The 13378-nt window shown below is 39.1% G+C and overlaps 1 protein-coding gene across 3 annotated transcripts in view; it reads left to right on the forward strand.

Moving 5' to 3' along the window:
* The window catches only part of CCAR1 (cell division cycle and apoptosis regulator 1), a 63603-nt gene that overhangs the window by 6987 nt on the left and 43238 nt on the right, over positions 1-13378 (forward strand). For 2 of the 3 annotated variants that reach the window (XM_019444360.2, XM_019444359.2), the window contains exons 3-4: positions 8630-8802; positions 9599-9643. In XM_019444360.2, coding sequence (XP_019299905.1) covers positions 8630-8802; positions 9599-9643 — 218 coding nt within the window. The remainder of the gene's footprint in view (positions 1-8629; positions 8803-9598; positions 9644-13378) is intronic. The other variant, XM_019444361.2, reaches the window with a different exon arrangement.

Here is a 13378-nt window from a genome sequence, read left to right on the forward strand (position 1 = left end):
CATTCAAGGTCCTTTTCAAATGAGTAATAGTTGATATAGTATGTATACTTCACTTATCTTAGTCATCCCTAGACAGACTTGGATGTTTATAACTGATTTGGTAGGAAAGAATTGCTACTGGTGTTGGCTTAACCCTGCTTTAAAAAATTTATTTGTTTATTGTTTTTGAGAGAGAGTGAAAGCAGGGGAGGGTTCAGTGAGAGAGGGAAACACAGAATCTGAAGCAGGCTCCAGGCTCTGGGATGTCCGCATAGAGCCCGATGTGGGGCTCGAACCCTCAAACCACGAGATCATGACCTGAGCTAAAGTCAAACACTTAACTGACTGAGCCACCCAGGCACCCCTGGCTTAACCCTCTTTAAGCACTACTAGTACTGTGTAATAGCAGGTAGTCTCTAAAACCTTATCCTAAAAGTAAAGAAAAATGCACATAAAATCTATTAAGGCTCAACCCCTCCCTCCCACCCCACTCTGAATATGCCTTACCTGTGCTCTTACTCAGTGAGAGCTGCATTAACATACCAGATTATAAACCAGTGAGTGCCCCATCTCTCTGTCCTAACTTGAGCATGCCACTTCTGTTTATGCAGTTGTGACTTCTCTTCCACTATGTGTTTTATGATCTGGGAAATAATTTTAGTCTATTATAGCTGAAAATGTATTGAAAGTAACAGTGAAAAAAAGTTTTTGTTGTTTGAGAGAGCTTGAGGTGGCAGGGGCAGGTGGTGCTTGATCTCACGAACCATGAGATCATGACCTGAGCTGAGATCAAGAGTCAGATGCTTAACCAGCTGAGCCACCCAGGCGCCCCTGGAAGTAATCTTGAAAGCTTGAATATTAACTTTGGATCGTACAAGACTCCTTGAAAGAAACAGGGCTGAAAATCAGGTAAATATCAGAGGCAATTAAGGATAGAAGAAATCATAGGACGTTATGAATAGTGTCTTCAACTGCCTGAAAGGGAAATCATTGTTGACGAACAGTTATTTGAATAATAGCTGGAGGAGATTATAGCCAGGATCACAACTTATCAATTCCTTGGCACGTCAAAAGAATGGAAAAGCAGTTGTCTTCAAGGGTATTAATCTTTATAGAGATTATAAGAAAACCGTAAAACAGATAATTAGTTAAGGCTTTGCCTTTTTCTTAGGGAATAGCACTGATCACTGAGAAGAACTTTCTTTTATGATGGATATTTATCTTCATTGCCTGATTTGGTAGCCACTGGCCACATGGGGCTGTTGAGTACTTTAAATGTGGTTACTATGAGGAGCACCTGGGTTGCTCAGTCGGTTAAGTATCAGGCTCTTGATATCGACTCAGGTCATGATCTCACAGTTTGTGAGCCCCGCATCAGGCTCTGTGCTGACAGTGGGGAGCCTGCTTGGGATTCTCTCCCTCCCTCCCTCCCTCCCTCCCTCCCTCTCTCTCTCTCTCTCTCTCTCTCTCTCTCTGCCCCTTCCTGCCCACACTCCCAAAAATAAACATTAAAAAAAAATAATGTTATTGTGACTGAGGAACTGAATTTCTAATTCTATTTAATTTTCACTAATTGACTGATAGAGCGTGTACACAAGCTGATGAGAGGCAGAGAGAGAGAGAGTGAGTGAGTCCCAAGCAGGCTTTGGGCTGACAGCGCAGAGTGTGATGTGAGGCTCCATCTCGTGAACTGCGAAATCATGACCTGAGCCGAAATTGAGAGTCTGTTGCTTAAACAACCGAGCCACCCAGACACACCAAATTTTCACGAATTTAAATTAAAATTGCCACGTATGGCTGGTGGCTAATGTATCAAACAATGCAGTTATAGAAGCATACAATACTTAGAATGTATTTAAAATACTATGTTGTGCCTTCTTATTTTTTTTAACGTTACCCACAAATTCATTTATTTTATAAAGGGAAATTTGTGCATTTGACTTCTTTAATTTCTTATTCTCCCCCCCCCCCCTTAATTTCTTATTCTTAATGCCCTAATCTATTATTCTTAAAAGGTAGTGAATATTTCTAATCAGTGGGTACATCATGGGCTTAGAGTAGAACCTTGAAAGCCACAGGAATGCATTGATCAATGAGGTATCCAATTTTAAAATAGTTATCTGCACATAGGAGCAAAAGAGGTTTTGTAGTTGTGTGAAATCTGATCTTAAAAGGGTATCGAAAGATGACATTTAAAAGATTTGTTCACTTGATTTAAAACTGGGTGTGTAAGTACTTTATAAATCCACAAGTTATGAAGAAAATCCCCCATATATTCATGCTGTTTTTCTCTCTAAATAGATTGCTTTTTGAACATAGTTGGTAGGTGGAAATTTCAAAGGATGAATCATTGCTTGACCAATGCTTTAAATTTTGCATAAGGTGAAAAAAGGAAGTATCTGATATCAGCTTGAGGTTGTGAATTTTATTATCTCAGGATGACTCCTCTTAGTAAAGATAGAGCACAATAAGGATTTTAAAATACAACAGTGATAACTAATTATTAGTATGTCATAACACAAGTGTTTTTCAGTCATATGAAACTGATTTTATGTTTTAGGAAATGATAAAATTTACAGTTCTTAAAGGTTTAAGAAAGCTTAGTCCTTAAATTTACTTATTTATGTGGTTTAGGGCTCATTTCATAGGTTTGTCAATGAAAGTACTGATGATAACACTGTGAAAAGCTTATCTGTTTCAGAAGGGTTACAAGACCTTCAGCAATCATATTGAATCAGATAATAGATAAATGAACAGACTGTCCCATTGTGGATGATTGGAAAAAATTCTGTCTACAAATATTCAAGGATATGGGGCTCCTGGGTACTCAGTTTGTTAAGCATCTGACTTTGGCTCAGGTCATGATCTCACAGTTCTTGAGTTCAAGCCTTGTGCTGGGCTCCATGCTGACATCTCAGAGCCTGGAGCCTGTTTTGGGTTGTGTGTCTCCCCCTCTCTCTGCCCCTTTCCTGCTCGTGAGTGCTCTCTCTCTCTCTCTCTCAAAAATAAATAAAAACATTAAAAAATTAAAAATATTCAAGGATAGTTTCTCAGATAACCACAAAAAAGGGGAGCATTAATAATGAAATATATTTTATTCAGAATAAAGTCTCGAATGATTTTAACAAGAACTGTATTGGGGCACCAGGATGGCTGAGTCAGTATAAGTGTCCAGCGTTGGCTCAGGTCATGATCTCGCGGTTTGTGAGTTCGAGCCCCATTTCGGGCTGTGTGGTGGCAGCTCAGCCTGGAGCCTGCTTCGGATTCTGTCTCCCTCGCTCTCTGCCCCTCCCCCACTCATGCTCTGTCCCTCAAAAATAAACATTAGGAAAAAAAAGAGCTATATCACAGATACATAAAGGCCACAACCACATGCACAGTGATTTCACAAAATTTGAATTAACTAGCTAGTGGTGTGATACAACCAATAGAATATAAATTTCCTTCCCATAAATTTCTCCTAGCAGTTGAACCCTTCATTACCAACAGGTATTGACCCTTGAACAACAGGGGTGTGAACTGTGTGAGTCCACTTCTATGCAGTTTTGATAAGTACAGTATTGTAAATGTATTTTCCTTATGATTTTTTTTTCTCTAGCTTTATTGTAAGAATACAGCATATAATTATATACAAAATATCCTAACCATTCATGTTACTGGTAAGGTTTTCAGTCAGCGGTAGGCTATTAGTAGTTTTTTATTTTTTAAAGTTTATTTTGAGAGAGAGAGAGAGAGAGCACATGTGAGTGGGGGAGTGGCAGAGAGAAGGTGAGAGAATCACAAGCAGGCTTCACACTGCCGGCACAGAGCCCAGCGTGGGGCTCCGTGCCACAAACAGTGAGATCATGATCTGAGCCAAAATTTAGAGTCAGATGCTTAACTAACTGAGCCAGGTAAGATTTCTTAAGTCTTCTGCCACCCCTTAAAAAGTTTTAAAGGAAAAAATACGATACAGGACCTAAGCTTTTAGTGGTTTATAAATACCATTAACACGTGTCCTGGATTCTGGTGGGTTACATCAATCCTGAATTAATTTTTTTAAGGTTATTGATTTATTTAAGTGACCTCTGTACACCCAATGTGGGGGTTGAAATCGACCCCAAGATCAAGAGTTGTATGCTCTTCCAACTTAGCTAACCAGGCACCCCCTGAAATAATTTTTAATAAAACTGAGCTTTATACTTTTTCTATGCCACATAGTTTTCTTTCTCCTCATTTTAGTGTATCACTTTATGCTACTTTGTTTTCTTCCAAAAATCTTTAAACAGTAATCCTACAATGCAAAATTCAGGGAGAAATTATAATTAGAAAACATAGGAGGGACAAACTTTTATGACTAAGTGTTGGTCTAATCACTAACTGCTAATATATGTGTATGGAATTTTTTTTTTAACACATTTTTTAAAAAGTTTCTTTATTTTGAGAGATCAGGTGGGGGAGGGGCAGAGAGAGTGAGAGAGAATCCCAACCAGCATGGAACCTGATGTTGGGCTCCATCTAAGAAACCATGAGATCGTGGCCTGAGCTGAAATCAAGAGTTGGATGCTTAACTGACAAAGCCACCCAGGCACCACTCCACCTTTTTTAAAGTAAGCCCCCAATGTGGGGCTTGAACTCATGACCCTGAGATTGAGTTGCAGTTGCTCACTCTACCAACTAAGCCAGCGAGGCATCTCTGTTTTCTTTTCAACTATCAAGGCATCAGTATGTTTAACCGACTGGTTCCCTATATGTGAATGGCTTACGTAGACCTGACACTGTATTGAGGTCCTAGAAAAATAATGTCATCAACAAATTAGCTAATTGGAATTTCTTTAGGAATATTTTATCCCAAACCACTAGTCTATTGGAAGTAGTTTGGGGGGAATCAAAAGTTTTATGTGGACTTTTCACTGTTTGAGGAGGTCAAGCACCTTTAACCCCCACATTATTCAGGAGTCACCTTAATTTTTTTGTAGTTTCTGATTTATCACACTGATTGGTAACAGTGAAAAAGAAATGTGTCTGTCGTCCTACCTACTTATGGTAGGCTGCTGTGTATGCTGCCAGGATTCAGAACACCTAGAAAAGCTTTAAGAAAAGAAACCAGACTTTCTGAGATCCTGGCTTTGCGCCATTCTGCTGTGGCAACATCCAGGGTTCTGGAAATTGGTACTAACAGAATGAAACAGAGCAGATCTGAGGTCACACAACAGGTAGGTGAAGGAGATGAGTATGATAATTGAATCCTTGCTGCCACTTTTGTCAAATGTGTAACACGCCAATCTTAGAATTTAAAACACAAATAATTTTCTCTATGGTCCTTATCTTGTGTTCAATGAGTATCTGGCTTCTGTTATTCTAGAACAGCAGTTCTTAACCTTTTTTGGGTCTGTAATTCTCTTTAAAATGGAGGAAAGCTTTGGACTTTCTTGTTTGCAATTTTGCATACAATTTTAAAAGGTTAACAGGATCAAAAAAAAATAAAAGGTTAACAGGATCCACTGATCAGAACTTCCGTCCTAGATTTCAGTACCTTTTTTTCTCAATGCAGTTAACTTCATTTTGAACTTGGGCTAGCATTAAGAGATTCTCCACTTTTACTTAAATTTCTTTTTTTAATGTTTATTTACTTATTTATTTTTAATGTATATTTTTGAGAGAGTAAGAGTGTGCTCTAGTCGGGGAGGGGCAGAGAGAAAGGGGTACAGAGGATCTGAAGTGGGCTCTGAGCTGACAGCAGAGCGTTTAATGTGGGACTCAAACCCACGAACCATGAGATGATGACCTGAACCGAAGACAGACGCTCGAATGACTGAGCCACCCAGGTGCTCCTATTTACTTATTTTTGAGAGAGAAAGAGCACAAGCAGGGGAGGAGCAGAGAGAGAGAGGGAGACACAAAATCTGAGGCAGGCTTCAGGCTCTGAGCTGACAGAGGGGCTTGAACTCACAAACTGAGATCATGACCTGAGCTGAAGTCTGATGCTTAACTGACTGAGCCACCTAGTTGCCCTTACTTTTATTTAAACTTCTATTTAAATTCATGTAGTTAGGCCTGGTTTCTCCTTTCTGCCCATCTGTGATATCTCACTTACTTAAAAACAGAACGACAAAACGACTTAAAAACGAAAGAAGATTAATGTGGTAAGGATTTAGGACATTTAGAACTTTTTTCCCCCCTTAGGTTCTCCTCCCCCCTCTTTTTAAATTTTTAATGATCTGTATGTTTTGCAGGGAGTCATTTGTAATTTATAAGAATGACAAATATAATTTCTGAGATTTTTGTTTTTGCTTTGCTTTGTCGTTGGTTTGTTTTAAGTAAAATTAATTTGAACTTTTAAATGACTGATAATGGACCTCACACTTCTAAAGATTTTCTGGGATATTGTAGATTAGGTGCTTTGTTTAGTTCATTAATGTTCTCTGTTCTCTTCCTGTACAGGAAAATACTATTCTTTGTATAAGGGTGTTAACTTAATAGTTATAGGGCAGCATTTTTCCCAGATATTTTACAGATATGTATTTTCAGATACAAGCAAGATGCTTTGTAAAAGAGTGTGTTCCGTGAGTAAATACTACTTTTATGGCAATCTTTTGAGGTTCCTAATGCTTAGTTGGCACATTAAAGGTTCTGAGTAAAATTATGTGCTTAATTCATTGTTTCCTATACTTTTTAAAAAGTTGTTTCATATACTTTTTTTAAAGTTTACTTAAAGTTTATTTATTTTGAGAGAGAGTGTGTGTGCACAGGCACACTCAAGCGAGGAAGGGCAGAGAGAGGGAGAGAGAGAAAATCCCAAGGAGGCTCTGCTCTGTCATTGCAGAGACTGACATGGGGCTCAGTCCCTTGAACTGTGAGACCCTGCCCTGAGCTGAAACAAGGGGTTGGATGCTCAACCCACTGAGCAACCCAGATGCCCCTAGAGTTTATTTATTTATTTATTTTGAAAGGCAGGTGGTGCATGTGAGTGTGTTTGGAGCAGAGAGAGGGAGACAGAATCCCAAGCAGGCTCCTTGCTGTCAGTGCATAGCCTGATGCAGGGCTCCATCCCAGGACCTTGAAATCATGACCTGAGCATATATTAAGAGCTGCTCGGGGCGCCTGGGTGGCTCAGTCGGTTGAGCATCTGACTTCAGCTCAGGTCATGATCTCGCGGTCTGTGAGTTCAAGCCCCACGTCAGGCTCTGTGCTGACAGCTCAGAGCCTGGAGCCTGCTTCAGATTCTGTGTCTCCCTCTCTTTCTGCCCCTCCCCTGCTCATGCTCTGTCTCTGTCTCAAAAATAAAAACATTAAAAAAAAAAAAAAAAAAGAGCTGCTCAATCACCTGAGCCACCCAGGTGCCCCAACTTTTTTTTTTTCTCTTAATGTAAGCTCTGTGTCCATTGTAGGGCTTGAATTCATGACCCCCGAGATCAAGAGTCGCATGCTTTACCAGCTTAGACGGTCAGGTGCCCGTTTCTTCAGCTTTTTAAACCTTGGACCCTTTTTTCTTTGCTTTCAGACTTTAATGTCCTGGGGAACTAGTCATTGTACAAGGAGATCCAATTTTGGGAAGGATAGTGCTAGATGCAATTTTTATTTTATTTTTTAGATTGCAGTGTTTAATTGATTGCTTTTTTGCATTCAGTGGAATTGCATGAAAGCTTCAAGTAAAATCTTAGCTCTAAGCATACATTAAATAATTACATACCTAAATCTGTCCTTCTGAGTTCTTTCCCCAATTTGGTTTAATCAGGTGGTAATTTTAAGTTGCTGTGGTTAATTTTGTCGCATTGTCCCATAAAGTAGTGCAACAATTTTAAAGTGTTGCTTTGGTGTATTTCCTGGTTTATTATTTCCTCGTTATTTAGTATTTTCTAAATCTTCTTTGTTTTGTTTTGAAAGAGAGCACAGGAGTTGGGGAGAAGGGCAGAATAGGGGGAGGGAGAGAGAGAGAGAGAGAGAGAGGGAGGGAGGGAGGGAGGGAAGGAACCCCAAGCAGGCTCTGGGCTCAGTATGGAGCCTGACATGTGGCCTAATCCCATGACCCTTCGATCCCGACCCTAGCCAGAATGAAGTCAGACACTTAACCGACTGAGCCACCCAGGTATGCCCCTTTAAGATGTTATTTTTAAGTAATGTGCACCCAGCGTGGGACTCCGAGGTTACAACCCCGAGACAAAGAATCCCATCTACCAACTGAGCCAGCCTGGTGCCCCTAGTTTTATAAATCTTTAATGCAAAGTAGAAATACATGAAAATTTTGTCCAGTAGAAAGTTATAGGTGGATAACTTGCAGCAACACTGCCTATAATATATGATTTCATCTTCTTGAAGATAAAACAGTAAATTCTAGATTAGTAAAATAAGACAACTTATTTTCTGCATTTTTTCCTGGAAATACTTCTTAAGAGTACTTTAGACTTTTGATCTAGGTAAGGTTGGTTGTGTTCATTGTGCAGTTTGACTTTATAGAATTATGTTTTCAATCATGACATCAACATTAAGTACAAAGCCACTGGGATCTGGGACGGTACTTGAATCAGTTCAGTTTAACAAGCTTTACTCAAATTCTGCTTTAGGTTATTACTAAGCAATTACAACATTATTCATAACTATACTTATGGAAGATTCCTAGGAAGGATCCAAATAATGTTTTTCTTTTCTTTCCTTTTTAATCTCATTTTAGCTGCGTTGGGTGTTCAACAGCCATCACTCCTTGGAGCATCTCCTACCATTTACACACAGCAAACTGCATTAGCAGCAGCGGGCCTTACGACACAAACCCCAGCAAACTATCAGTTAACTCAGACTGCGGCGCTGCAGCAACAAGCTGCAGCTGCAGCAGCTGCATTGCAACAGGTGAATCTCTTTATTTTTTTTAAGTTTATTTATTTTGACAGCGAGAGAGCGTGAGTAGTGGGGGGGGGGGGTTAGAGAGGAGGAGAGAGAAAGAGAATCCCAAGAAGGCTCCACGCTGTCAGCACAGAGCCCAACTTGGGGCTGTTGTAAAATCACAATCTAAGCCAAAACCAAGAATTGGATGCTCAACCAGCTCAGCCACCCAGGCACTCCTTGGTTGGCTTTTATTTATTTATTTTTTAAGTGTTTTTATTTATTTTTGAGACAGAGAGAGACAGAGCATGAGCAAGGGAGGGGCAGAGAGAGAGGGAGACACAGAATCCGAAGCAGGCTTCAGGCTCTGAGCTGTCAGCACAGAGCCTGACGCGGGGCTTGAACTCACAGACTGTGAGATCATGACCTGAGCCAAAGTTAGATGCTCAACCAACTGAGCCACCCAGGCACCCCCTTTGTTGGCTTTTAATATGTGACATAGAAAACTATTAATTCTGTGTAGCCACAGTAGGTACTTTCATTTTTTAAAGACTTAATAATTGTGGGGTTTTATTATGCTTATTTTTCAGGTGATTAAAATTACTATATATGCTAAGATACATGGAGCAGTGCATTTGCATGGTCAAAATTCTTAAAACGGATAGTCCTTATATCTTTTGCTTATTTTTCATCAAGTTTAGCTGTTCAAGAAAATTTCTATTTAGTATAATTTTGTTTATGTATTTGTATATATGTATATCACTTTTTGAGAATGAATAAAACTAACATCCATATTTTTCTTTGAAAAAAAATTTTTTTCCAGCAATATTCACAACCTCAGCAGGCCTTGTATAGTGTGCAACAGCAGGTTAGTTTATATTTTCCATATTAAAAACTGATTTTTAAAAAGCCATTTGTCCCAGATTCAATTTATACAGATTTTATTTCCTTTCAGCTACATTAATGTGTGATTTGAATTCTTTTGGGGTGGGGAAATGAGGTAGGTTAAAAGGAATGTCTCCCAGGGAGAGGAAGGTAGGAGAGGTGTCCTGTGGAAATTGAAATCTTCAGCTAGCAGCCATTTTTGTCACATGTTTCTAAGAAAGCATGCAGAGGATAATCTGGAAAGAATCTGTTACTGAGTCAGTGGCCCAGTACTTCTGTCTGGAGCACCTAGCCCTACTGTGCTGTATTAGACCACATGTGAAAATGAAAAGGTCCTTTTTCTCATTTGAAACCTAAGCTGTAGATAGACCACTGGCTTTGAGCCTTTTTTATTTTTATTGATTTTATTATTTTATTTTTTTAATGTAAGCTCTATACCCAGTGTGGGCCTTGAGTCACGATTCTGAGGTCAAGAGTCGCACACTCTACCAACTGAGCCAGCCAGGCGCCCTGTGAGCCTTTATTTTTTTTAAAGCAACAGAATCCTCTCTATTTTCACCTAATGAAATCGTGTATTGAAACCCAATATATAAAATATAAAATATTAAAATAAAGCTGTTGAAAGTGCGTAGAAGCCTCCCGTTGTATTTTCCCATTCCTACTCTCATAGCACATTTTGACAATTTGAAAACTCCCGATGTAGGGAAAAAGCAAGTTTTTTTTAGCCCTTTTTCCCTAGTCTTGTTCTATAATTATGTTCTATGGAGTCTTATATCTGTGATGATAGGAAAAGCTAAGAAAAAATGAACCCAAGGAGAGGCATGTCAAGGAGAAAAGAGTTTGCCCTGCTGAAATCTAGATAGGTTCTAGCCTAAGCAGCCACTCAAGGCTTTTTAAGAGTAGAGGTGGTCTTCTTTCTTCTCAGTGTTGATAGCTTCAGAAAAGTATAGCAATCAGGAGGGGAAAAGGGGATATGAGAGAAGGACCAAAAACTTAGATCCAAAAACACTAGATAAACATGAGGCTTCTTATCCATAAGGTCTTGTCCCTAGTGGATCCATGACCCAATTTCATTCTTGGCTAAGTCCTTTGGGGCTTCAGAAGCATTGCACTTTCACTGAAGGTTATACTATCCCCCTAATATTGATGTAAACTTGTAAAAATTTCGCAAGAGATTGATGTCAGAGTTGGCTACCTGCTTTTCAAAAATATCCTTAGACTTATTTTATTACTGTTATGAAGTTTATCATTAAAGATTATGTGTTAGGTTGAACCATATGAAAATGAAAGGCTCAAATGCTATTGCCTTAAAAAATGCCATTGTTTATTCTTGACTTAGAGAAAAAATAATTTGGTAGATTTAACCTCTAATACATGGTAATCCCAGGTAAGCCGGGTGCTTTGAATAGGACCCCACATAGATTCTTTTATCCTAGCTTAAGTCAACTTTCTATTCCATAATTTAAATTTTTTTCTTTTTACACCAATTCCTTGTATTTTCTGGTAATGAGTGTTATCCTTTACTATTGCCAGAAAAACGATGTCAGAGTGTATGGTCCCTTATGGTCCCCATGCATGTGGCAAATCTGAGAAGGCTTCTCATTTTAGGGGGATATATATGAATTAGATAGCCTGTGATTTTTTTTTTTTTTTTTTTTTTTTTTTTTTTTTTTTTTTTGAGAGAGAGAGATGGATGAAGCGTGAGTGGGGGAGTGGCAGACGGAGAGGGAGACACAGAATCCAAAGCAGTCTCCAGGCTCTGATCTGTCAGCATAGAGCCCGATGTGGGCCTGAATCCAAGAACCGTGAGATCATGACATGAGCCGAAGTTGGACTCTCAACTGACTGAGCTACCCAGGCACCCCTAATTTTATTTTCTTTTATTAGGCTGAGCTTTTCTTTTTGAGTGTAGTTGACACACATTTGTTACATTAATTTCAGGTATACAACTTAATGATGTGACAAATTTATACATTATGCTACGTTCACCGCAAATGTGGCTACCATGTGTCTTGTTACATTGCTATTATAACAACACTGACTGTGTTCCTTATGCTATGCTTTTTTTTAAAAAAAAATTTTTTTATAGCCAGCAACTTTTTTTAATGTTACATTTACTATTCTCAAGGCACATCTGATGATACATTTTATAACACAGTAGGTGTCAAAGTATGTTCCACATAGGATTTCTTCAGGATCCCTCCTCTTTCTGAATTCCAAATGGAGGAACTGAAGTCTGATGTAAAGACTGACGACCCATATTCTATCTTTGGCAAGCTTGTACAGCACTATTGTAAAATGTAAGAGAACTATAAACTAGGAACTTCTTCAGTTTTTTGAACCTTCATTCAGATTTTTAAAATTTTTTTTAATGTTTATTTATTTTTGAGAGAGAGACAGAGCGTGAGCAGGGGAGGAGCAGAGAGAGAGGGAGACACAGAATCCGAAGCAGGCTCCAGGCTCTGAGCTGTCAGCATAGAGCCCGATGCGGGGCTCGAACTCATGAACCGTGAGATCATGACTTGAGCCAAAGTCGGACGCCTACCAGCTGAGCCATCCAGGCACCCCTTAATGTTTATTTTTATGAATGTTTATTTTTAGAGAGAGGGAATGTGCATGTTTGCTTGCTCTCAAGTGTGGGAGAGAATCCCAAGCAGGTTCTGCCCTGTCAGCACAGAGCCACACGTGGAACTCACTCTCACAAACTGTGAGATTGTGACCTAAGCTGAAATCAAGAGTTGAACTCTTAACCGACTGAGCCATCCAAGCTCCCCCTTATGCTGTGCCTTTTCATTCCTGTGACCTAATCATTCCGTAACTAGAAGTTTGAATCTCCCTCTTCCCTTCACTCATTTTGCCCAAACCTCCTCCTTTCCGGCAGCCATCAGTTCTCTGTGTTTATAGCTCTGATTCTCCTTTTTTGTTCATTCATTTTTTTCTAATCCACTTACGAGTGAAATCATGTATTTGTCTTTCTCAGTCTGACATATTTCACTTAGCATAATAGTCTCTAAGTCCATCTGTATTGTCTGATATGGCACAAGCTCATCCTTTTTTGTGGCTATGTAATATTCCTCTGTGTGTGTGAGTGTGTGTGTGCATGTGTGTGTGTGTGTGTGGTTGCTTCCATATATTGGCTTGTAAATAATGCTGTGGTAAACCTAGAGGTACATATATCTTTTCACATTAGTGTTTTTGTTTTCTTTGGGTAAATATCCAATAGTGGAATTATTGGATTATGTGGTATTTCTATTTTTGATTTTATGAGGAACCTCCATGCTGTTTTCCACAGTAGCTGTATCAATTCACATTCCACCAGCAGTACATGACCGTTCCTCCACATTCTTGCCAACACTTAATTTCATGTGTTTTTGAATTTGCCATTCCGACAGGTGTGAAGTGATAGCTCGTTGTAGCTTTGATTTGCATTTCCTTGATGATGCATGATGTTGAACATCTTTTCATGTGTCATTTCATCTATCTGTATGTCTTTGGAAAAAATGTCTGGATCCTCTGCCGATTTTTTAATAAGATTGTTTTTTGGTGTGAGTTACTGTGTGAGTCATTCATATGTATGGGGAATTTATCCTTTATCAGATGTATCATGTAGATAGTCAATGATATATTTCTTAAGTAATTTCTACACCCAAACATGTGGCTAAGGCTCAGGACCCTGAGATCAAGAGTCACACGCACTACTAACTGAGTCAGCCAGATG

Source organism: Panthera pardus, unplaced genomic scaffold (assembly GCF_024362965.1).
Source record: "Panthera pardus isolate Hobbes unplaced genomic scaffold, ASM2436296v1 HiC_scaffold_22, whole genome shotgun sequence".
Classification (NCBI taxonomy): domain Eukaryota; kingdom Metazoa; phylum Chordata; class Mammalia; order Carnivora; family Felidae; genus Panthera; species Panthera pardus.